The sequence below is a fragment of the Bombina bombina genome, chromosome 2, assembly GCF_027579735.1.
Source record: "Bombina bombina isolate aBomBom1 chromosome 2, aBomBom1.pri, whole genome shotgun sequence".
In the NCBI taxonomy this organism is placed as follows: Eukaryota; Metazoa; Chordata; class Amphibia; order Anura; family Bombinatoridae; genus Bombina; species Bombina bombina.
The window spans coordinates 865161213-865187522 of NC_069500.1; the positions used below are offsets into that span (position 1 = coordinate 865161213).

The following is a 26310-nucleotide window of genomic DNA, read 5'->3' on the forward strand; positions in this document are numbered from 1 at the left end:
CAACAAAGGATATCTAAAGAATGATGTATTCTCTATCTGAATCATGAAATAAATGTTTTGGGTTTAGTGTCCCTTTAAGTATCCGTTTAATCAGGTAAGTTTGTATCTGTTTGTTGACGTTACTACAGCTGATAACATCTAGGGCCACCTGATAAAAAGTGGAAACGTGTTGTCCTTTTAGCCATGGAATTCTTTCAATAAATTAAAATGAATGATAATTTGGATTCTTGTGCACAGCCAAAAAAGGGCTGACACATTGGGGCCTACTTATGAAAGGCCAGTCGGACATCTTGTGAACTGCTGGTGCAACGCCGTCCCCTACAGATTCGCGGCCAATCGGCCACTAGCAGAGGGGTGTCAATCAACCCGAATGTATTTGATGGTGTTGAATTGTGGCGATGTCTGTCCGCCTCCTCAGAGCAGGCGGACAGGTTATGAAGCAGCGGTCTTAGTGTTTAGTGAAGAATCGCCAGAAACACGGGCCCTCAAGCTCCATACGGAGCTTGATAGATAGGCCCCATTAAGTATAGGGCTGAAGAAGAAGAAAAAATGGCTGATTGTGATTTTGTCAACATCTTAAACGTCTCATCTGCAGCCGGTAACATGTAGATAATTATCAAACCATAGGATTGTATTCAACCCCTTATTGAAAACATCAGCATGTGTATCAATGGGCACAACTGATACCTAGGTATCCATTGCTCATTAGAGAAAAGAAGGAGCAGCACTAATATTATTGCAAAAAATGGATTTTAATCCGATATTCTTCATCACAAAAACATGACACACAGAGTGGAGGTAAGAAAGGGGGCGTGTCCTTACGCATTTCGTGCCGCAAGGACTATGACTAAGTGCCTTGCGGCACGAAACGCGTAAGGACACGCCCCCTTTCTTAACTCCACTCTATGTGTCATGTTTTTGTGATGAAGAATATCAGATTAAAATCCATTTTTTGCAATAATATTAGTGCTGCTCCTTCTTTTCTCTGTTGCATTTGAGACTGCTTGGTTCCATTTGAGCTTGCACCTTTCCTTATCACCAAACGCTCTCTAGCCGCACAGAATATTTGGGCCAGTACCGGAAGCTCTTACCCGGCGTCTGGAGGATCAGCTGGCTGGTCTGCCTGGAGCTACGCCTCCCCCTTCACTACATCCATTGCTCATTGGCAGGAACATCCACAGTTGTACTGGCAGACAGGAAAGTCTTCACATGTATGAAATGGAAAACTAGGTTTGTTTAGCACAGGGTTATCCATTTTAACCCTTTCAGTGCTAACGACAGCTCTGAGCCGTCAGAGGGAGATCTGGGAGCTCCCACCAGCTCCTACCCCGGCGATCAGGCCTGTATAGTGACTGGTATTACCGGGGCTTCACGTTATGCACGGTAACATCACTCGCAATGACGTGATGACGTCACCGTGCAACTTTATTTAAAACAACAATGTTAAGTATAGGAAAAGGGGGCATGCTACTTAGAAGCCTGCATCTCAGGCAACTAAGCAAACTAATCAGGTACAGACTCCCAAGACCCACTGTTTTAAAGGTAATCGCTTAACCTTTCAACAGTGTGAGTCTTGGGGATCTGAAAAAAAAAGATAAAAAAAAAAATATTTAAAAAAATAAAAAAAACCTTTAAACAGCTTAGCACCCAGGGGGGGAAAGTGCTTAGCACTCAAGGGTTAAAAAAAAACCAAATACTAAAATAACACATTTTGAAATAAAACCTCCACTTTATTTATTCAGTTTTTCTTTTTAGAATTTTATTATGTACCATCTATTTATAAGCCATACACATTTTACTTACTGTTAGAAAGCATATATTAAAATACATGAAACATGATTAAAGATGTTAGTGTGCCACAGACATATTTTATGCTAGCTCCAACTATACGTATGTCTAGGGCAGCATTACATAGCGGCAAATTTGTAGTTATAGTTCAATGATATAATGCTGTGTTTATGAATTCCTATCCTCAGGGAACACTAACAGGTCAGATTTTAAGGATATCTGAACTAGAGCACAGGTGAAATAATCAGCTGACTAGTAAGAGAATCTGGCCTATTAGTGTTCCCCTGAGGACTGGATTTGAGAAACACTGATAAATTGTTTTCCCACTAATAAGTTCTCTAAATAATTAATTACAAATAAAAAATCCTGATTGCCAAATGGGCGTGCAGGTCTCCACTATGTATCCCTGGCCTTTGGTTGTGAGAATATATGAAGCAAATAGGAGTGGTTGGGTGTAGAGTTTTTTTTTTGGCGACACAATTCCCAGTGAGACAGCACAAAAGCTAAATCAACTACTGATTCAAGCTTATGCCTAGGAGCTTGCGGTGTAAACTAATATTTAACGCCTGTAAGATGGCATGGAACATCCTTCTCTTTTTGGCATCAAAGGAAAATCTGACTGGGGGGCGTGCCTAGCATCGTAATTAGCCCCCCATGATCCAATAACGGCCTTGAAATCACGTGATCACATTGGCTGTTGTGTAATTTAATTTTTCAAGCAAGCACTTTTTATTATTATCATCAGGTATTTGTAGAGCTTCAACAGATTCCGCTGCGCGTTCCGATCTTAAACACTTGCTCCCGACATGAATGGGTTAAGGTGCCCTTAAGTTTGTTTGTATATAACAGTTTCCAGCTTTTTTTTATTTTAGCCCTGTGATAGCGTAGGTCTTGCTGACAGACATGAAATGCGCTATTACTACATGCCTCAATTCAGGAGGCATCCGGAAATAGTGCTGTCTCACCACTGTTGGTGAGACCTGCACATTTGACCCCTGAAGAGTAAAAGGGATGAAATTATTGCCCTATATTTTTGATGACTGTGTTTAGAAAACAACATTATGAATGCTGTATTATGCTTGTAAAATATATATATACCTTTACTGAGTCCGTTGTCCAACATGATGATAAATTACACATTCTGTTTGCCTTCAAGGTTGAGAACATCTTGTTAAATGACAGTGGAAACTATGTATTGTGTGACTTTGGCAGTGCAACAAACCGGTTTCTTAACCCTCAGAGAGACGGAGTAAGCATAGTAGAAGAAGAAATAAAAAAGTAAGTTATTTATTGTTATATATATATAATTTATATATATATTTTTTATTTTTTTTTATTTTCTCATTGTTTAAATTGAGCTAAATTATATTCCTAAATTATTTATGCTCAGGATGCATTATTAAGTACATAGAAGTCAAAAATCAACTTTCATAACTGAGCATACAACAAAAAAAATCCCACTTTCTCTTGTAAGGTGTATCCAGTCCATGGCTTCATCCTTTACTTGTGGGATATTCTCCTTCCTAACAGGAAGTGGCAAAGAGAGCACACAGCAGAGCTGTCCATATAGCTCCCCCTCTAGCTCCACCCCCCAGTCATTCTCTTTGCCGGCTCTAAGCAATAGGGTCCCTCTCGGAAGGGTAAAGTGAATGTGGTGTTAGATTTGTAGTTTTTGTTCTACAAGCAAAAGTTTGTTATTTTAAATGGTACCGGTTTGTACTATTTACTCTCCTGCAGAAAAGAGATGAAGATTTCTGCAGGGAGGAAAATGATTTTAGCATGTTGTAACTAAAATCCATTGCTGTTCCCACAAAGGACTGAGGAGTACCAGAAAACTTCAGTTGGGGGGAACGGTTTGCAGGTTAGGCTGCAATAAGGTATGTTCAGTCATTTATTTCTAGACAAGACTGTGATAATGCTGGAAAAAGACTGATCAGATCCCCATGAGGGAAGGGTAAGCTTTATTCAGAGACTAAGTATGGAATTGCAAGCTTAGAGAACAGGGCTAATTTAGGCTGGTTGACACTATTTTATGGAAAACGGTTTTTACTAGTAAATATCGTTTTTTGAGACACTTTGAGGTTCCTTTGGGTTTCTTTCAAGGGTTGCTACCCACATGGCTATTATTTTAACACTTAGGAGTGTTTCTTTAGGCCTCACAACACCGGAGTAAGGTGGGAGGGGCCTAATTTCGCGCCTCAGATGCGCAGTTAGACTGACTAGATCTTCAGGCTGTTTCACATGGAGGGTCCTGCTGCAGTTTGAGGGCCTATAAGAAGCTTTTTCCCCACAAATCTGGTTCCTAAGGGCAGGTAGGTCCACAGCAGAGCTGTGGCAAGGTGCTGTAGTTGTTTTTAACCGGTTGCTAGCTTGCTATTGATCCGGTTTGGGCATTAAGGGGTTAATCGTTTTTATTGCTAGTTGTGCAATCTTACCAATGCTTTAGATACATACTGTGAAAATTTCGTAAAATTTGCTGCGTTTTTCACTGTTTTGGAAAATTGTGTGCCTTTTTTTATCTCTTAAAGGCACAGTAACGTTTTTTTTTTCAAAGTGTATTTTTACTTGATTAAAGTGTTTTCTAAGCCTGTTTGTCTTACTACTAGTCTGTTAAACATGTCTGACACTAAGGAAAATCCTTGTTCAATGTGTTTAGAAGCCATGGTGGAACCCCCTCTCAGAATGTGTGCCGCTTGTACTGATATGTCTATACATTTTAAAGAACAGATTGTTGCACTTAAAAATGTGGCCCAAGATGATTCTCAGACAGAAGTTAATGAGGTTAACCCGTTATCCTCTCCCCACGTGTCACAACCAGTTACGCCCGCTCAAGCGACGCCTAGCACCTCTGGTGCGTCTAACTCTTTTACCTTGCAAGACTTGGCGGCAGTTATGGATAATACCCTCTCAGTGTTTTTATCTAAACTGCCTGTGTTACCTACAAAGCGTGATAGCTCTGTTTTAAGAACAGATTCTGAGCATTCTGACGCTTTAGTAGCCGTTTCTGATATACACTCACAACGCTCTGAAATGGGGGCGAGGGATGTGCCGTCTGAGGGAGAAATTTCCGATTCGGGAAAGATTGCTCCTCAGACAGACTCAGATACGTTGGCATTTAAATTTAAACTAGAACACCTCCGCTTATTGCTCAGGGAGGTACTAGATACTCTGGATGACTGCGACCCTTTGGTGGTTCCAGAGAAATTGTGTAAAATGGACAAGTACCTAGAAGTGCCTGTTTACACTGATGTGTTCCCGGTCCCTAAGAGGATTGCGGATATAGTAACTAGGGAGTGGGATAGACCAGGGATTCAGTTTGTTCCCCCTCCTGTTTTTAAGAAAATGTTCCCCATATCTGACACCACGCGGGACCTGTGGCAGACGGTCCCTAAGGTGGAGGGGGCTGTTTCTTCACTTGCTAAACGCACAACCATACCAATTGAGGACAGTTGTGCTTTTAAAGACCCAATGGATAAAAAATTAGAGGGTTTACTTAAGAAAATTTTTGTTCAACAAGGTTTTCTTCTCCAGCCTATAGCGTGCATTGTTCCTGTAACTACTGCAGCTGCTTTCTGGTTCGAGGCACTGGAAGATGCGCTCCAGACGGAGACTTCATATGAGGACATTATGGACAGAATTAAGGCTCTTAAGCTGGCTAATTATTTTATCACAGATGCCGCTTTCCAACTAGCTAAGTTAGCGGCAAAGAATTCAGGTTTCGCCATTCTGGCGCTCAGGGTGCTATGGCTGAAGGCCTGGTCGGCCGATGTGTCTTCAAAATGCAAACTACTGAACATCCCTTTCAAAGGAAAGACCCTCTTCGGGCCTGAATTGAAAGAGATTATCTCAGAAATCACTGGGGGAAAAGGCCATGCACTCCCTCAGGATAAGTCCTTTAAGACTAAGAAGAAACAAAATAATTTTCGTTCCTTTCGAAATTTCAGGAGCGGTCTTGCTTCATCCTCCACTGCTGCAAAGCAAGAGGGTAACACTTCACAACCCAGGGCAGCCTGGAAACCTTACCAGGGCTGGAACAAGGGTAAACAGGCCAAGAAGCCTGCAGCTGCCCCCAATGCAGCATGAAGGGGTAGCCCCCGATCCGGGACCGGATCTAGTGGGGGGCAGACTCTCTCTCTTCGCTCAGGCCTGGGGAAGAGACGTACACGATCCCTGGGCCTTAGAGATTGTATCCCAGGGATAGCTTCTAGAATTCAAGGACTCCCTTCCAAGGGGAAGGTTCCACATTTCTTGTTTGTCTACAGACCAGACAAAGAAAGAGGCGTTCTTACGCTGTGTAGAAGACCTACATACAATGGGAGTGATCCACCCAGTTCCAATTGTGGAACAAGGGCTGTGTTTTTACTCAAACCTGTTTGTGGTTCCCAAAAAAGAAGGAACTTTCAGACCAATCCTGGATCTCAAAATTCTAAACAAATTCCTCAGAGTCCCGTCATTCAAGATGGAGACCATTCGGACAATCTTACCAATGATCCAGGAGGGTCAATATATGACTACCGTGGATTTACAGGATGCGTATCTGCACATTCCTATCCACAAAGATCATCACCAGTTTCTCAGGTTCTCCTTTCTGGACAAGCATTATCAGTTTGTGGCTCTTCCTTTCGGGTTGGCCACTGCTCCCAGAATTTTCACAAAGGTGCTAGGGTCCCTTCTGGCGGTTCTAAGGCCACGGGGCATAGCAGTGGCGCCTTACCTAGACGACATCTTGATTCAGGCGTCGACTTTCCAAAGAGCCAAGTCTCACACGGAAATTGTATTGGCCTTTCTGAGGTCTCACGGGTGGAAGGTGAACATCAAAAAGAGTTCTCTCTCTCCCCTCACAAGAGTTCCATTCCTAGGAACCCTAATAGACTCGGTAGAAATGAAGATATTTATGACAGAGGTCAGAAAGTTAAAACTTTTAACTACTTGCCGAGCTCTTCATTCCATTCCTCTGCCGTCTGTAGCTCAGTGCATGGAGACAATCAGACTAATGGTAGCGGCAATGGACTTAGTCCCTTTTGCACGGATACACCTCAGACCACTGCAACTATGCATGCTCAAACAGTGGAATGGGGATTATGCAGATTTGTCTCCTCAAATACAGTTGGACCAGGAGACCAGAGATTCTCTTCTCTGGTGGTTGTCTCAGGATCACCTGTCTCAGGGAATGTGTTTCCGCAGACCAGAGTGGGTCATCGTAACGACCAACGCCAGTCTGTTGGGCTGGGGTGCAGTCTGGGACTCCCTGAAAGCTCAGGGCTTATGGTCTCGGGAAGAAGCTCTTCTCCCGATAAACATTCTGGAACTGAGGGCGATATTCAACGCTCTCCAGGCATGGCCTCAGCTAGCTGCGGCCAAATTCATCAGATTTCAGTCGGACAACATCACAACTGTAGCTTACATCAACCATCAAGGGGGAACAAGGAGTCCCCTGGCAATGATGGAAGTAACCAAAATAATCAGGTGGGCGGAGGATCACTTTTGCCACCTCTCAGCAATTCACATCCCAGGAGTAGACAACTGGGAGGCAGATTTTCTAAGTCGTCAGACTTTTCATCCGGGGGAGTGGGAACTCCACCCGGAGGTATTTGCCCAGCTGACTCAGCTATGGGACACTCCAGAATTGGATCTGATGGTGTCCCGTCAGAATGCCAAACTTCCTCTTTATAGGTCCAGGTCCCGGGATCCTCAGGCGGTGTTGATAGATGCTCTAGCAGCGCCTTGGTCCTTCAATCTGGCCTATGTGTTTCCACCGTTTCCTCTCCTTCCTCGTCTGATTGCCAGAATCAAGCAGGAGAGGGCGTCTGTGATTCTAATAGCTCCTGCGTGGCCACGCAGGACCTGGTATGCAGACCTAGTGGACATGTCATCCGTTCCACCATGGACTCTGCCAATTAGGCAGGACCTTCTACTTCAAGGTCCTTTCAAACATCCAAATCTAATTTCTCTGCATCTGACTGCTTGGAGATTGAACGCCTAATTCTATCTAAGCGTGGTTTCTCTGAGTTGGTTATCGATACCCTGATTCAGGCTAGAAAGCCTGTCACCAGGAAAATATACCATAATATTTGGCGTAAATATCTTTGTTAGTGCGAATCCAAGGGTTACTCATGGAGTAAGATTAGGATTCCCAGGATTTTGTCTTTTCTCCAAGATGGATTGGAGAAAGGATTGTCAGCTAGTTCCTTAAAGGAACAGATATCTGCTTTGTCTATTCTTTTACACAAACGTCTGGCGGAGGTACCAGACGTTCAAGCGTTTACTCAGGCTTTAGTCAGAATCAAGCCTGTTTATAGACCTGTGGCTCCGCCATGGAGTCTGAATTTAGTCCTTTCAGTTCTGCAAGGGGTTCCGTTTGAACCTTTACATTCCATAGATATTAAGCTTTTATCTTGGAAAGTTTTGTTTTTAGTAGCTATCTCTTCTGCTCGAAGAGTTTCAGAGTTATCTGCTTTACAGTGTGACTCACCTTACTTGGTGTTCCATGCAGATAAGGTAGTTTTACCTACCAAACCCGGTTTTCTTCCTAAGGTTGTGTCTAATAAGAATATTAACCAGGAAATTGTTGTTCCTTCTCTGTGTTCTAATCCTTCTTTGAAGAAGGAACGTTTGTTACACAATCTTGATGTGGTTCGTGCTTTAAAGTTCTATTTACAAGCAACTAAGGATTTCAGACAAACAACTTCATTGTTTGTTATCTATTCTGGTAAGAGGAGAGGTCAGAAGGCGACTGCTACCTCTCTTTCCTTTTGGCTGAAAAGCATCATCCGTCTGGCCTATGAGACTGCTGGCCAGCAGCCTCCTGAAACTATTACTGCTCATTCTACCAGAGCAGTGGCTTCCACATGGGCTTTTAAAAATGAGGCTTCTGTTGAACAGATTTGTAAGGCAGCGACTTGGTCTTCACTTCATACTTTTTCCAAATTTTACAAATTCCATACTTTTGCTTCTTCAGAGGCTATTTTTGGGAGAAAGGTTTTACAAGCAGTGGTGCCTTCCGTTTAAGGTACCTGTCTTGTTCCCTCCCTTCATCCGTGTCCTAAAGCTTTGGTATTAGTATCCCACAAATAAAGGATGAAGCCGTGGACTGGATACACCTTACAAGAGAAAACAGAATTTATGCTTACCTGATAAATTACTTTCTCTTGTGATGTATCCAGTCTACGGCCCGTCCTGGCTATTAGTCAGGTAGATTTTTAGTTTAAACTACAGTCACCACTGCACCCTATGGCTTCTCCTTTTTCTTCCTAACCTTCGGTTAAATGACTGGGGGGTGGAGCTATATGGACAGCTATATGGACAGCTCTGCTGTGTGCTCTTTTTGCCACTTCCTGTTAGGAAGGAGAATATCCCACAAGTAAAGGATGAAGCCGTGGACTGGATACACCACAAGAGAAAGTAATTTATCAGGTAAGCATACATTCTGTTTTTGTCATTAAATGTGCCCTTTTTTGCTTTTTAAAACTTAGCTTATTTCCATGAGAGCATACTAAGGTAGATTCAGGAGCGTGCACGTTTTTAGGGCACTAATGTCTGGCAGCAAGCTTTTTAATTATTTTTTTTACCTTAGTATGCTCTAATGGCAAAGTGAAAAACAGTTCTTAGGCTTTAATGCAGTGGTCTATGTGGTTAATACAATGCTAATATATGGAAAAAAAGAAATCACCCTGTAAGTATCTTCTCAAAATATCCATATTGTTTGTGTAGTTGTTTTTAGTTTATTTCGTAACTAGATAAAGATATTTTGGTGTAAACCATTTTGTTCTGTGTTTAAGTAAATGGTGAGATGATTTGTTCAAAACCAAATGTATATTTGAGCAAGGCAATGACCTATGCTAGTGATGGGAAATTTGATGCATACAGATTAAATATGGTCCTCTTCCATTTTATTAAGGATCTGATTCTCAAAAAATTTCTAGCTTGGGGGAAATCATTTGGCAAGTTTCACAGGGCAGAACTCATTGAATTCTTTAAGAAAATATGGGGAACCTGCAAATCCCAGAGAGATGATAGAGCTGCCTCTCATAGAAAGTAATGAGGTTCTCTGGGATAGAGAATTTTACAGGGAATAGTTTGGCTAACTGGACAGCACCTGACACTGATATACATTTTCAGTTTGTACCAAATACAGATTAAACTAAAATGTTTTCACTACAGTTTAAATTGTATTTGCTTCTAGTTTAGTAGCATTACTATTATGCCAGTTGTATTATTAATTTAGAGCAAACTTTACCTGCATACAGATGCCGTGATAAATCAGTGAGACGTGCAGGTGTAAAATGCTTACACAATATATATTCAACTTCTGAGTGTCAAGGCATAGAGTGCCTCTCTTTATGGTTTCCATTCTTTCTGGTCTGGCTCTTTGTTTTCCTCTTCTTCTCCCTCAACTTGATTATGAATTGAGACTGAAGGGAGAGAGATGTTGTCTGGGCAAGGAGAGTTTTCTGTTCAAACACTTTGAAGTTTCTGCTTTTCTCCAAGTAGCAGTTTGATAGTGAATTATAGTACCCCAGGGTAAGTTATCTTCATCTGCTTCATGTTCTGTCATTAGGAAATTGAAGAACATTTTTTGCAGGTAAATATGAAAATCATGATTTTTTTTTTGTGGTTTCTGTTTTTCCATGAATTTAAGATATGTTATTTGCTGATGACAACAGTTCATTTTGAATTAGTCTAATAAAAAACAACACAACATGAAAATAAAAATATTCAAATTAAGAATAAGGACCAGTGATATTCATAACACTGAAGTGTTCCAATTTATTCTTTTATTTGATCAGTGTTTTAACATCTCCTATAGTTTATGTAACCTATAAAAGTGGATTATGAGATTAAAAGCTATAATGGTGTTTTATTGTATCTAATGACATTAGATGAATGTTTTTATAGTGGTTATTGGAATGATTGTATCATTAATAGGTCTGGCAATAAAACATATGTAGTCACACAAAGAAAATTGTCACCATTGCTTCATAGGAACAGTAAACTCTTTGTCTATGTGCTACCATTGTAAACCTACATGGCTTGTTTCACATTTAAGACTTAAGTGACTAAATAATTAACAATATAAAAATTAAAGGAACAGTCAATTCAAAATTAAACTTTAATGATTCAGATAGGACACTCCATTTTTAACAACTTTTCAGTTTACTTTTATCATCAAATGTTCTTGGTATTCTTTGCTAGTTCTTGTGTGACATATAGATAATATTGTAATCACTCCTGTGGAGTTATTTATGACTCAGCACTGATTGTCTAAAATGCAAGTCTGTCAAAAGAACTGAAATAAGGGGGCAGTCTGCAGAGGCTTAGATACAAGGTAAAAGTGTATTAATATAACAGTGTTAGTTATGCAAAACCGTAGAATGGGTAATAAAGTGAATAGCTATCTTTTTAAACAATAAAAATGTTCAAGTAGACGTTTAAAGGTGCAGTAAAAATGCTGTAATACTTATAAATATATATATATATATATATATATATATATATATATATATATATATATATATATATATATATATATATATATATATATATATACACACACACAATTTATTCAATGTCATCTAAAACAACTCAGGGGTTGGTTTTATGCCCTAATGTCCAATAAGTCCTAATCTCCATTAGGAAGCTCTTGGTCCTGCAGTGAAAGTACATTGTTCCATATTGTTTTGAATTTGCAGAAGCCAAATCAAATTTCAGGCTGGAGAAGGGAGCTGGATGATGGGGGTGTGTATAAAAATCTCTCAATTTTGTAAGGCCTAGAAACATTTCAGACAGATACAAGATGTAGCCTTAAATGTTTCTTTAACTATTTTATACCTACTTTTCTTTTGCATGAAATGCATTATACTGAAATGTAACATAAAATACAATATATTGGCTAAACCTCTTCAATACTTACCAGGATGGGGCATGGACAAAAATAACCATGCCCCCTTTTACCTATAAAAATGCTACCTGAGCTCCCTCTTTTATAAATAGGATGGTCAGAGCTTGGTCCCCTCTGGGTCTTACCTTGTAAGTATTAGGTTGAGGTCATATGGCTATTGTTCCTACCTGGGTGCTCACACGTTTCCTACTGCTGGGGCTTTCTTTGGAAGTAGGAGGCGTGCCATGATTACCTCCTAGTCTGTTTAAGGATATTTATGCATTTTCGTTGTAGAGTTTGATCCGATAGGTGCTGCTTGACCACCATCAAAAAGTTCAAGCTCATCATAGGGGTCCCCATCAAAAAGTGCAAGCTCATCATAGGGATGTGAAAAGGCTCAGCTGCAAACGGGTCAAGCTAAAAAGAGAGTCATGTGAAGTTGCGCCTCACTCTGTTTCCACTGAAGAAACTGTTGAAGAAATTAATAATTGATTTTCTGCAGTTTGAAGAGACTATAGAATTTGACTATGTGCCAAAAGCCATTAACTAATTAATTAAGACGAGAGATGCGGGAAGTTATGTCAGAAAAACTTGTTCTACCAAGACAATAGCTATCATTTCTTAAGAAATGTATAGGAACCTATCAAACATGGTACATTATGAGACAGGGCAGGAAACAGAACAAATATCAACATTAGATGATCGGGGATGCTCAGGGGTTTTGAATTTTATAAACCTAACTGATTACTCCTTAAGTGATACAGAAATATGATTACTTAGTTATGGATTGGGTTTTGTGCCGAACTCCAAGTTTAAGAATTTGTTTCAAACACTAGTAGATGTCAACAAACTAATAAGATAGCTTGGATGTTGATAAAAAATAAACACAATCCATTACACGCATGAATACTCCAGCCACAGACGTATTGCAATTGGATATCTCTGAACTAAGTGATGTACCAAACCTGGTAGAATTGGGTATAGAGAGTAATACTGAAATGGGTAGCATTAATAAGCACATTGGGTTTAGACCTAAATCAGTCTTTTATCCGGTACAATCTAGAAGTAATGTGCTTGTTAATTTTCAAAAAAGGATAGAAGCTGACTTGGTGAGTCTATTTACACGAATACAGGGGTATAATTTCAACCTTACAAAAGAGGAAATGATCGCCTTAGATACATTAAAGAATAATAGTGAATTAGTGATTAAAATGGCAGATAAGGGAGGCAGTGTAGTGGTATGGGATAGATAATCCTATGAGGGTGAGGTTTTAAGACAAGTACAAAACACATATGATTATGTAACCCTCAACCGGTATCCACTTGTAATTTTCAGTTCAAACTTACCAAACGGTTACTACTTGAAGGATTATAGAAAGGTCATATAGATCAGAATACTTTTGAATATTTGTGGTTGAAACAACCGATTTTTTATGTATTACCCAAGGTGCATAATGCCATAAGTCCTTAGATGAAGTGAAAGGAAGACCAATTGTGTCCTGGATAGGTTCTATGTGTGATCCTCTTTCAGAATGGTTAGACAGTATTTTACAACCCCTAGTTTTTAACTTAGAAAGTCATTTAAGGGACACAAAATATCTTCTTTTTTTTTTACATACATATATATTTTAATTTTGTCTATTTGACAAGTATTGTTTTTACAACATTTATTTTTATTGTTTGTTAAAGTACTGTTTCCATTTTGGCCTGATCTGAAAACAAGATGGAGACTATGGGTTTCTATTGAAAAGACTTACAATATCATCTTATATTGGATTTTAAAAAAAATACTGAAACTGTTGAACCCACTCCATTGAAACATTGTATCTGCATAAAAAATGTTTGACCGAGATTTCTCCTTTGTGACCTGGTTTTCAAAGGACATTCCTTCATGCATGCTGCTGAAGCCAAACATGGTCACTACAGTTTGTTTCAAAGTGCTTGCACTTACCTCATGTTTATGAATGCATGTTCCTGTTTAAAAGTCACAAAAGAACAATCTTGTTTTAGAATCTTCTAGGCAAATATAATGTTGCAATGGAGCAGGTTCATGCTCTTCAGTTTCAGTACTATTAAAATCCATTATTAAAAGAAAAATGAGTTCTTTCACTATAAACCCATGTTGCCATCTTGTTTTCATGTCATACCAAAACGTAAACAGTGGTTTAACAATCAATAAAAATAAATATTGTAAAAAACAATACTTGTCAAAGATTTAAGTTGACAATATAGTAATTGATAAACCATGCCTAGTATGCTCATCATACAATTGGCATTCATATCGTTTAGCAGTGGTGCGGATGGAAACTGATTGCAATAGGTTCCTGTGAAACTCAAAATTGCGCAATCCCATTTTAAAGCCCAGCTATGAAGACACCATCACTGTTAGTGACAATCACGACAGTGTGAGTGTGACTTAGAAATAAACATTCACATTAAGGGTGTTGCTCCACGCCATTTGTAGATATTTAGGTCTTGATCTAATTTTTCTTACAGATCCCCTTAGCTGTACAGTATATCAGGTACTCAACACATGTACATATGTTTATGAACCTATATATATATATATATATATAAATGTGTGCATTCTCCCCTGTAGATACCTATACAATAGAATAGAGTTTAATGAATCAATACCGTGTATGTATTTTAATACACCTCTAAAATGTCTCCTGTGACCATTTCAGAATGTTTTACACATGTGCATGATAATAGACGGTTTCCAACTCGTCTTGAAATACTTACAAAGATGTCTAAAATGCCATTTTGAGGCTTAATCAAGCTCCTTGAGGTGTCAAATTTGAAAAGTCTAAACTGGCCTCAAAGTTGTTGAAAAGCTTCTAGAAAATGTATTGTTTTTGCCAAAGTAAAGAGAGGGCTTTTAGTGAGGATCTGAAAAGGCAGTTGCGCAGAAGCGGGAAAGAGACAAAAACACAGTGATCGCATTGAATCAAAAATTTGCCTTTTCAACCAGAAAATGAGCCAAAAAAGCTTCAGCCGATAGATTGTGATCAACCCCAAAATCTTTTGCAATGCAGTGAATAATTTCATATGCATAAATAAAAAAAAATGTCCTTAATGTCTCTTTAACCCCTTAATGACCACAGCACTTTTCCATTTTCTGTCCGTTTGGGACCAAGGCTATTTTTACATTTTTGAGATGTTTGTGTTTAGCTGTAATTTTCCTCTTACTCATTTACTGTACCCACACATATTATATACCGTTTTTCTCGCCATTAAATGGACTTTCTAAAGATACCATTATTTTCATCATATCTTATAATTTACTATAAAAAAAATTATAAAATATGAGTAAAAAATGGAAAAAAACACACTTTTTCTAACTTTGACCCCCAAAATCTGTTACATATCTACAACCACCAAAAAACACCCATGCTAAATAGTTTCTAAATTTTGTCCTGATTTTAGAAATACCCAATGTTTACATGTTCTTTGCTTTTTTTGTAAACTATAGGGCCATAAATACAAGTAGCACTTTGCTATTTCCAAACCATTTCTTTTCAAAATTAGCGCTAGTTACATTAGAACACTGATATCTTTCAGGAATCTCTGAATATCCATTGACATGTATATATTTTTTTTTAGTAGACATCCCAAAGCATTGATCTAGGCCCATTTTGGTATATTTCATGCCACCATTTCACCGCCAAATGCAATCAAATACAAAAAATCGTTCACTTTTCACAAATTTTTTCACAAACTTTTGGTTTCTCATTGAAATTATTTACAAACAGCTTGTGCAATTATGGCATAAATGGTTGTAAATTCTTCTCTGGGATCCCCTTTGTTCAGAAATAGCAGACATATATGACTTTGGCGTTGCTTTTTGGTAATTAGAAGGCAGCTAAATGCCACTGCGCACCACACGTGTATTATGCCCAGCAGTGAAGGGGTTAATTAGGGAGCATGTAGGGAGCTTTTTGGGGTAGTTTTAGCTTTAGTGTAGTGTAGTAGACAACCCCAAGTATTGATCTAGGCCAATTTTGGTATATTTCATGCCACCATTTCACCGCCAAATGCGATCAAATTAAAAAAAACGTTAAATTTGTCTCAATTTTAGGTTTCTCACTGAAATTATTTACAAACAGCTTGTGCAATTATGGCACAGATGGTTGTAAATGCTTCTCTGGGATCCCCTTTGTTCAGAAATAGCAGACATATATGGCTTTGGCATTGCTTTTTGGTAATTAGAAGGCCTCTAAATGCTGCTGCGCATCACACGTGTATTATGGCTAGCAGTGAAGGGGTTAATTATGTAGCTTGTAGGGAGCTTGCAGGGTTAATTTTATCTTTAGTGTAGAGCTCAGCCTCCCACCTGAAACATCAGACCCCCTGATCCCTCCCAAACAGCTCTCTTCCCTCCCCCACCCCACAATTGTCCCCGCCATCTTAAGTACTGGCAGAAACTCTGCCAGTACTAAAATAAAAGGTATTTGGCCCTTTTTAAAAAAAAAAAAAAAAAAAAGAAGCATATTTACATATGCTAATGTGTAGGATCCCCCCTTAGACCCCAACCTCACTGATCCCCCACCAAACAGCTCTCTAACCCTTCCCCTCTGCCTTAATGGGCGCCATCTTGGGTACTGGCAGCTGTCTGCCAGTACCCAGTTTTGTACAAAATGTGGCTTTTCTTAAAACAAAATCCCTTTTCTGTAGTGTAGCTTTCCCCCCCACCAAGACCAACCCCCAACCCCTTCCAGATCCCTTAGATTAAATTTATAATGATGAAAATTTATTTTTATTTTTTTTACTTTGAACTTTTTTTTTCTGTAGTGTAGCGGTTCCCACCCGCTCCCGCCCGTGCACGCGCCCGCCCACCACCCCCCGTGCACGCGCGCGCTCCCCCGCAGGTCCCGCCCCCGATCCCGCCCCCTTCCACTCCACACACAGCATCGATGGCCGCCCACCCGCCTCCCAAGTAAGCTCCCACCCGCCAACGATACCGGCCACCGATGTCCGGTGCAGAGAGGGCCACGGAGTGGCTCTCTCTGCATCGGATGGCCAAGGGGGGTTATTGCAGGATGCCTCCATATCGAGGCATCACTGCAATAACCGGAAAGCAGCTGGAAGCGAGCAGGATCGCTTCCAGCTGCTTTCCAGACCAAGGACGTACGCCACACGTCCTTGGTCATTAACTGTATTTTTTTTGAGGACGTGTGGCGTACGTCCTTGGTCGTTAAGGGGTTAAGCATGACGAGAACGTGACACAAAATACCAGGACAGCCTGAGAGATGTATCTCAAACTGACTACTACATTGTCAATCGGAAACTTCCTCTGATGGGTCCAGCTTTTTCATGACCCCATGTGACAGCGAGTCCAGATCAATTAGGTACTAAAGCAGAATTGCACAACTTACTGACCAAAATCTAAGAATTTGTCCAGACTGAAATCAATGGAGCACATTATGGCCCCTATATAAGAAAGTCTGGCGGACCTGATCCGACAGTGCGGATCAGGTCCGCCAGACCTCGCTGAATACGGCGAGCAATACGCTCGCCGTATTCAGCATTGCACCAGCAGCTCACAAGAGCTGCTGGTGCAATGCCGCCCCCTGCAGACTTGCGGCCAATGGGCCGCCAGCAGGGGGGTGTCAATCAACCCGATCGTGCTCGATCGGGTTGATTTCCGGCGATGTCTGTCCGCATGCTCAGAGCAGGCGAACAGGTTATGGAGCAGCTGTCTTTGTGACCGCTGCTTCATAACTGCTGTTTCTGGCGAACCTGCAGGAATTCTCTTGGAATTTCTTGTTAAAAAAGAATATGCACATATCCTACACTAGTGGGAGCTAGCTGCTAATTGGTGCCAGTACACATTTGTCTCTTGTGATTGGCTAATAAGATGAGTTCATCTAGCTGCCAGTAGTGCAATGATGTTCCTTCAGAAAAGGATAAGAAGATTAACAGGCCCATTTATCAAGCTCCGTACAGAGCTTGAAGGGCCGTGTTGCTGGCGAGTCTTCAGACTCGCCAGAAACACAACTTATGAAGCAGCGGTCACAAAGACCGCTGCTCCATAACACTGTCCGCCTGCTCTGAGCAGGCGGACAGGAATCGCCGGAAATCAACCCGATCGAATATGTTCGGGTTGATTGACACCTCCCTGCTGGCGGCCGATTGGCCGCGAGTCAGCAGGGGGCGGCGTTGCACCAGCAGCTCTTGTGAGCTGCTGGTGCAATGTTAAATGCGGAGAGCAGTGTCGGATCAGGTCCGCAAGCCCTTTGATAAATGGGCCTGAATGAATCAAATGTGTTAGTAGAAGTAAATAGAAGTTAATAGAAAGTCGTTTAAAGTCTATCCAAATCATGACAGAAAATGTTGGGGTTTCCTGTCCATTTAACCTGGAATATAGGTGTTATTGAAATCATATTCAAACCAAGGCAATCTGAAACCATTGGCCCCCAGTATATGGCTTATTATGGATGATTTGCTCTTCATCACTTGCACCAGAACACTGACTTATATTAAAAACACCAGATGGCAGGGCTAAGTAAATATGGGCCAACGAATAACAAAGCAACTTCATTTAGTAGCTGTAAAATAATCTATCTGCTTGCAAAGACTGGAGTCTGGTTTACAATATAGGTGGAAATGTCCATATTGTAACTTATGATTTCTTGAAGAATTTATTTTGTCATCAAGACCCCAGGAGAACTTCAGTCTTTTTAAAGGGACAGTTTACTGAAAAAACTATCCCCTTTAATTTGTTCCCAATAATCCACTTTACCTGCTGGAGTGTATTCAATTGTTTACAAGTATTTCCTTTACCCTTATATTGGCATTTGAAATAGTTGATTTAGCCTGTGGTATCCACACCTATTCTGAAAGTTTCTGGCCTTGGGTGCAAGCTATAGATATGCTGTGCAAACACAGCCAGCAGAAAAAAATTACACTCCCAGTGGGGTATAGAAGAGATAAGGTAATAAAATGTTAATTTTCCATTGTTCTCTCCAAATATTGGTGTTTGGTTTAGACAGATATAAGATAAAGAAGCAGGTAAATGTACACAATGTGATAAAGTAATACAATATGATTATACCTATAAGCTCAACGCATTTTATTAGGTTGTGGCTTCAAAACAGCAAATTAGCTTTTTATATACACATATAAACCTTAAAAAGGGAAATCTCATACATTTTATTCTCTGCAGTTAGTAAAAAAGTAATTGGTAACACATTAAGGGAAAACACTTTTACAGTATAATGTCCCTTTAATGGAATATTGTATTCTCTTGTGTGCCTGCAGTTAATACTTCATAATCCTGAAACAACTGTCACCAAATTTGTTCCAAAAATCTGGGCATATGCCTTTAAGTGGAAACACTGACATAACTCCATATAGTTGAACTTAATGAACAAACATAGCATGACTGTTCCCTTGAGGGTCGCAGTAACAAATATGTCGGATATTTAACTTATTGACCTTTCTCAGTGGGTGCTCTTTAGTTTTCCTTATATACAAGCTGTATATTGTTTCAGACTTAAACTGTTTCTGCTTTGTCTATATCATGTTTCTTTTTTTTAAAGGGACAGTCTACTCCAGAATTTTTATTGATTAAAAAGATAGATAATCCCTTTATCACCCATTACCCATTTCTGCATAACCAGCACAGTTGTATTAAAGGGATAGTAAAGTCCAAATTAAACTTTCATGACTCAGATAGGGCATGTCATTTGAAACAACTTTCTAATTTACTTTTATCATCAAATTTGCTTTGTTCTTTTGGTTTTCTTAGTTGAAAGCTAAACATAGGTAGTCTCATATGCTAATTTCTAAGCCCTTGAAGGCCGCCTCCTATCTCAGTGCATTTGACAGTTTTTCACAGCTAGAGGGCGTTAGTTCATGTGCTTAATATAAATAACATTCTGCTCATGCACATGGCATTATTTAAGAGTTAGCACTCTTGCCTGAAATGCAAGTATGTCAAAGATCTGAGATAAGGAGGCAGTCTGCAGAAACTTAGATACAAGGTAATTACAGAGGTAAAAAGTATATTACTATAACAGTGTTGGTTATGCAAAACTGGGGAATGGTAAATAAAGGGATTATCTATCTTTTTAAACAATAACATTTTTGGCGTTTGCTATATCCCTTTTCACCTCTGTGATTACCTTGTATCTAAGCCTCTGAAGACTATCTCCTTATTCAGTTCTTATGACAGACTTGCATTTTAGCCAATCAGTGCTGACTTCTAAGTAATGCAATGGGAGTGAGCACAATGTTTTATTTTTATTTATATATATATATATATATATATATATGTATATATATATTTATATAAAACACATGTCTAGCTGTAAATAAACCGTCCAAATGCATTGAGATAAGTGGTCAGCCTTCAAGGGCTTAGAAATTAGCATATGAGCCTACCTAGGTTTAGCTTTTAACAAAGAAAAAAAAGGGAACAAAGCAAATTTGATGTAAATTGGAAAGTTGTTTAAAATTGTATGTCCTATCTGAATCATGAAAAGTTAATTTTGACAAGACTGTCCCTTTAAATGTAGATGTCTCTTAAACGAAGACAGTTATTTTATTATGAGTGCACATTATTTTTCTTGTTTTTATATTGGATTCCCATATGTTTACATGCTTTCCTATACATGTTTTTAATGCCGCAATCTTTATTGACCATTGTGAGTCATATGCATGAAATGCTGTAGGTGCATTATACTAATCTACTGCCAAGGACAGTTATATTATTCAGTCTGCATGAATTTACAATACAGTCATAAATTCCACCCTCTTCTTTTCATGTCCTGATTTCTCCAGAAATCAATGTGCAGATAGCACATGCCTCTTTCTTGGTTGCAAAGTCCCCTCCATCCCTTAACATTCAGACCAAGATTTATCAAAGCAATTCTTCTAAAATTGTGCCTATGAATCCACATACAACTGAATCCCCTGATTTTATTAATGCAAAGTGCACCTAAGATTGGGCAAGTCCGACTATACCTTCCTCTTACTTTGTTCACATTTGCCAAGGCGCACCTGTGCGCTCAAAAAAGGGTTCAATTTGCTAGTTTTAGTAACATTTCCTATAGTGTGCCTTAGCATTACGCCCAGTTACCAATTTATAATTTTTTTTGTGCCATTGGAGAATGCAAAGTTCTCCTACATATATGCGCATTATAGTTCTCCATAGCTACTGTGGAGAACAGCATTAGAAATCATTATGTTTTTGAACTTGTGTAATGTTCACATCTATTTCTGATGGAGAACTTTCTGATTTTAGCAGGTCTAATCTTTGGCTACATACATAAGCCAAAGATAGAATGCAAAATTGCCCCACAAAGAATTTGAATGCATTACAATTATATAGGGTCATTTTTATAACAATAAAGTAAAAATGTTTTGTGGTAACACAACAAATTAATGCGCAGATTTGCCCCATGTACAACGCAAATGTAATAGATTTACTTGAAGAGGGCAAAAAATACTAACTAAAAAAAACTGTTTTGAAACGATAAATCAGGAGAACTTCCTTTTTTCGCATTGAGAAATTAAAGGGACAGTCTAGACCAAAATAAACTTTCATGATTCAGATAGAGCATGTAATTTTAAACAATTTTCCAATTTACTTTTATCACCAATTTTGCTTTGTTCTCTTGGTATTCTTAGTTGAAAGCTTAACCTAGGAGGTTCATATGTTAATTTCTTAGACCTTGAAGCCCACCTCTTCCAGATTGCATTTTAACAGTTTTTCACCACTAGAGGGTGTTAGTTCACGTATTTCATATAGATAACACTGTGCTCGTGCACGAGAAGTTATCTGGGAGCAGGCACTGATTAGCTACACTGCAAGTCTGTCAAAAGAACTGAAAAAAGGGGCAGTTTGCAGAGGCTTAGATACAAGATAATCACAGAGGTTAAAAGTATATTATTATAACTGTGTTGGTTATGCAAAACTGGGAAATGGGTAATAAAGGGATTATCTATCTTTTAAAACAATAAAAATTCTGGTGTAGACTGTCCCTTTAATCATAATCTGCCCCAGCTCGCCTTCCAAACAGCGTGAATTAATACGTGCAATTGTTTGATAAATTTGTGCTCACCCGTGCACCTCTCCAAGGGGAGCGCAAGAGAACTCTGAGCAGAATATAAAGGAGAATTCTCCTAGCTCTTGATAAATCTAGCCCAGAGGGTTTCCAATGTCAAAATTTTGTGATGTATTAAAAATGCGTATTAATCACTCAAATGTATTATATAAGTTATGGTACTGAAAAAATAGAGCACCATTTAAATAAGTACACATCTGATTTGGGTATTTTTTTTATTTTGCCATATACAATTTCCCTTTAGTTATTTATTGTTATTAAAAAATGTTTTTTATGAACTGTGCATCACTAATGTAACTATCAAACAGAATTCAAATAAAAAGGGAAATATAAATATCAGGTATATTTCATATACAGGGAGTGCAGAATTATTAGGCAAGTTGTATTTTTGAGGATTAATTTTATTATTGAACAACAACCATGTTCTCAATGAACCCAAAAAACTCATTAATATCAAAGCTGAATAGTTTTGGAAGTAGTTTTTAGTTTGTTTTTAGTTTTAGCTATTTTAGGGGGATATCTGTGTGTGCAGGTGACTATTACTGTGCATAATTATTAGGCAACTTAACAAAAAACAAATATATACCCATTTCAATTATTTATTTTTACCAGTGAAACCAATATAACATCTCAACATTCACAAATATACATTTCTGACATTCAAAAACAAAACAAAAACAAATCAGTGACCAATATAGCCACCTTTCTTTGCAAGGACACTCAAAAGCCTGCCATCCATGGATTCTGTCAGTGTTTTGATCTGTTCACCATCAACATTGCGTGCAGCAGCAACCACAGCCTCCCAGACACTGTTCAGAGAGGTGTACTGTTTTCCCTCCTTGTAAATCTCACATTTGATGATGGACCACAGGTTCTCAATGGGGTTCAGATCAGGTGAACAAGGAGGCCATGTCATTAGATTTTCTTCTTTTATACCCTTTCTTGCCAGCCACGCTGTGGAGTACTTGGACGCGTGTGATGGAGCATTGTCCTGCATGAAAATCATGTTTTTCTTGAAGGATGCAGACTTCTTCCTGTGCCACTGCTTGAAGAAGGTGTCTTCCAGAAACTGGCAGTAGGACTGGGAGTTGAGCTTGACTCCATCCTCAACCCGAAAAGGCCCCACAAGCTCATCTTTGATGATACCAGCCCAAACCAGTACTCCACCTCCACCTTGCTGGCGTCTGAGTCGGACTGGAGCTCTCTGCCCTTTACCAATCCAGCCACGGGCCCATCCATCTGGCCCATCAAGACTCACTCTCATTTCATCAGTCCATAAAACCTTAGAAAAATCAGTCTTGAGATATTTCTTGGCCCAGTCTTGACGTTTCAGCTTGTGTGTCTTGTTCAGTGGTGGTCGTCTTTCAGCCTTTTTTACCTTGGACATGTCTCTGAGTATTGCACACCTTGTGCTTTTGGGCACTCCAGTGATGTTGCAGCTCTGAAATATGGCCAAACTGGTGGCAAGTGGCATCTTGGCAGCTGCACGCTTGACTTTTCTCAGTTCATGGGCAGTTATTTTGCGCCTTGTTTTTTCCACACGCTTCTTGCGACCCTGTTGACTATTTGAATGAAACGCTTGATTGTTCGATGATCACGCTTCAGAAGCTTTGCAATTTTAAGAGTGCTGCATCCCTCTGCAAGATATCTCACTATTTTTTACTTTTCTGAGCCTGTCAAGTCCTTTTTTTGACCCATTTTGCCAAAGGAAAGGAAGTTGCCTAATAATTATGCACACCTGATATTGGGTGTTGATGTCATTAGACCACACCCCTTCTCATTACAGAGATGCACATCACCTAATATGCTTAATTGGTAGTAGGCTTTCGAGCCTATACAGCTTGGAGTAAGACAACATGCATAAAGAGGATGATGTGGTCAAAATACTCATTTGCCTAATAATTCTGCACTCCCTGTACAGGTAAAAAAAATCCTTTATACAAACTGCTTGGGACCGGAAAAGGTTTGGATTTCCGAATATTTGTATATTTGCATCTGTAAAATGGGACCAAGTTTAAACAACAATATCTTAGGTCATTTATTCAATATTTATGTGTCATAATACAGCTTATACATGCAACCCAAAGATAGGTTTATATAATTTTTTATGTGTTTTGTATACATAGAACCCTCAGAGAGAGAGTGCAGTACTGAAATCGGAAAGGTTATAGTTGCTATTTTAAAAAATACAGGCTATCATTTGAAGACAGAGAATATTGACCTTGGCTTTGTTCTGTTCTGTGTTTATCTTATCTTTTCTGCCTACTATAACAATGCCAGTATAGATTGTCTCCATTTTGTCTTCTGGGTCCCGGTGCTTTTTCCTAGGCTGCTGAGGGTTTTACCTGTCATTCTACTTGACGCAGGGATAAGAAGTTTACCGGCCAGGATTGGAGTGTGTGGGTGATTTTCTCGCAGGGCTGATAGGAGTAATTCTGGATTTTGGGGGATTTGTACCTGTTATACATTAATGTTTCTGATAACAGATTTGTCTTTAAACCACTGAAACCAATGGGCTATTTATATATTTGCTTTGTGAATTATTCCCAGGGTCAATTAACATTAAATTGAAAACACATTGTCTTTCATGTTTGCCAAGCATGTCAGTCTTTGACAGAGTATCTTTAACATGTCACTTAATGTTTAAGTTGGCTTTGGTCAACATTTAGAATTAAAATGTCTGAGAATATTTTTATTCTAAGTATTTTTTGCCTAAGAAATATGTGGTATGATACCACTTTGTGAATGTTTTCCACATATCTCACAGACATAAATAGTTTTTGTTTATTATGTTTAAAGAGGAGCTGTAGGGATTCTCTTATTTGCATTTAATACATAGATACAGACAAATTAAAATGATGTAGAAGTTAAAATTAAATTTCATAATTCAGATCAGAGTATAATTTATAAAAATCTGTATTTTTTTGTCAGATATAGCTATTTCTGTTGGCTTCCTTGAAACTTGGCCCCTTTTATGAGATCATACTGAGGTAGACTCAGGAGCATGCATGGGCCTTAAAGGGGCAGTAAATACAGTAGATTTGCATAATCAACAAATGCATGATAAAAAGACAATGCAATTACACTTAGGGGCCGTAGCAGATCATGTCCTCCGCACATCGATAAATGCCGACAGCATACTCTGTCGGCATTTTTCATTGTACAAGCATTTCTCGTGAAATGCTTGAGCAATGCCACCCCCTGCACATTCACGACAAACTGTCCGCAGGCTGATTGCTGTTCGACCGCCTCAGAGGTGGCGATGAGTTAAGGAGCAGCGGTCTGCTCCTTAACTACCCCATCTACGGGGGTAGATGGCAGCATCCGCTGCTTGTCAAATCTACCCCCATCTCTGAACTTCAAATGAGTACCAGATTTTTTTAAGACAAATTTCAGTTATGTCGATTTACACTCTCCCTGTATCATGTGACAGCCATCAGCCAATCACAAATGCATATGTTACGTACATACTACTGAGTTTAAATCCGTATGTTCGCATGAAAAAAGCAATACATTTTAAGATAAGAGGTAAATTGGATAATTCAATTAACTTTTCAATATTTGTTCTATCAACTGTATAAAATTTAGAGAGTGTATTCTGCAGTTTCATTGGGAAATGTATTGTGGCACTTATCAGAGTTATCTAAAAGTGCATTTCAAACCTTGAAACGTGTTACATTGGTTTAGGGTTCTAAATGTAAACTTAGTAGAGCAATGTTCCGTGAACCTGAATATTCTTCCTAAAGTCCTATATATGTCCAAACCTTTCCAATAGTAGAGCATATTTAGATAAAATACAGAAAGCAGTGTAACTTTATATTGGGGGAAAAAAAGATGTTCAGTGAAGTAGGGGAAGAGCGTTAAGATACAAACATAATAATTGTTAGTGCAGATGAACCTCAAATACACCAAATTTCTTAAAGGGACACTGAACCCAAAAATTTTCTTTTGTGATTCAGATAGAGCATGCAATTTTAAGCAACTTTCTAATTTACTCCTATTATCAATGTTTCTTCGTTCTCTTGCTATCTTTATATAAAAAAGAAGGCATCTAAGCTTTTTTTCTTGGTTCAGAACTCTGGACAGTAGTTTTTGATTGGTGGATGAATTTATCCACCAATCAGCAAGGACAACCTAGGTTGTTCACCAAAAATGGGCCGGCATCTAAACTTACATTCTTGCATTTCAAATAAAGATTCCAAGAGAATGAAGAAAATTTGATAATAGGAGTAAATTAGAAAGTTGCTTAAATTCTCATGCTCTATCTGAATCACAAAAGAAAAAATTTGGGTTCAGTGTCCCTTTAAGCTGAAATTAAAAAGATTGTGCTTCACTTACAGCAAAACTGCTGATGCCTGTTGATCCAAATATTAAATTACAATAATGACTGGTCAAGAAATGTTGGGTGAATTCTTGAAGAGAGCCAGTTATGTCCTTCATTTGGTCCACTGACTAAACCAGTCATCACTTATTGACGGCAAAAGAAAAAGTAGATGTCTACTAGTTGACAGTAACAACTTAAACAGGTCATTCAGTGGCATACCTATAGACGTTTTCCTTAACACAACAGTT

The 26310-nt window shown here is 39.0% G+C and overlaps 1 protein-coding gene across 1 annotated transcript in view; it reads left to right on the forward strand.

The window, feature by feature from the left end:
• BMP2K (BMP2 inducible kinase) overlaps positions 1–26310 on the forward strand; it is a 479609-nt gene that overhangs the window by 292147 nt on the left and 161152 nt on the right. Inside the window, exon 5 of the mRNA XM_053703190.1 lies at positions 2945–3066. Within this exon, the coding sequence (XP_053559165.1) occupies positions 2945–3066 (122 nt within the window). The remainder of the gene's footprint in view (positions 1–2944; positions 3067–26310) is intronic.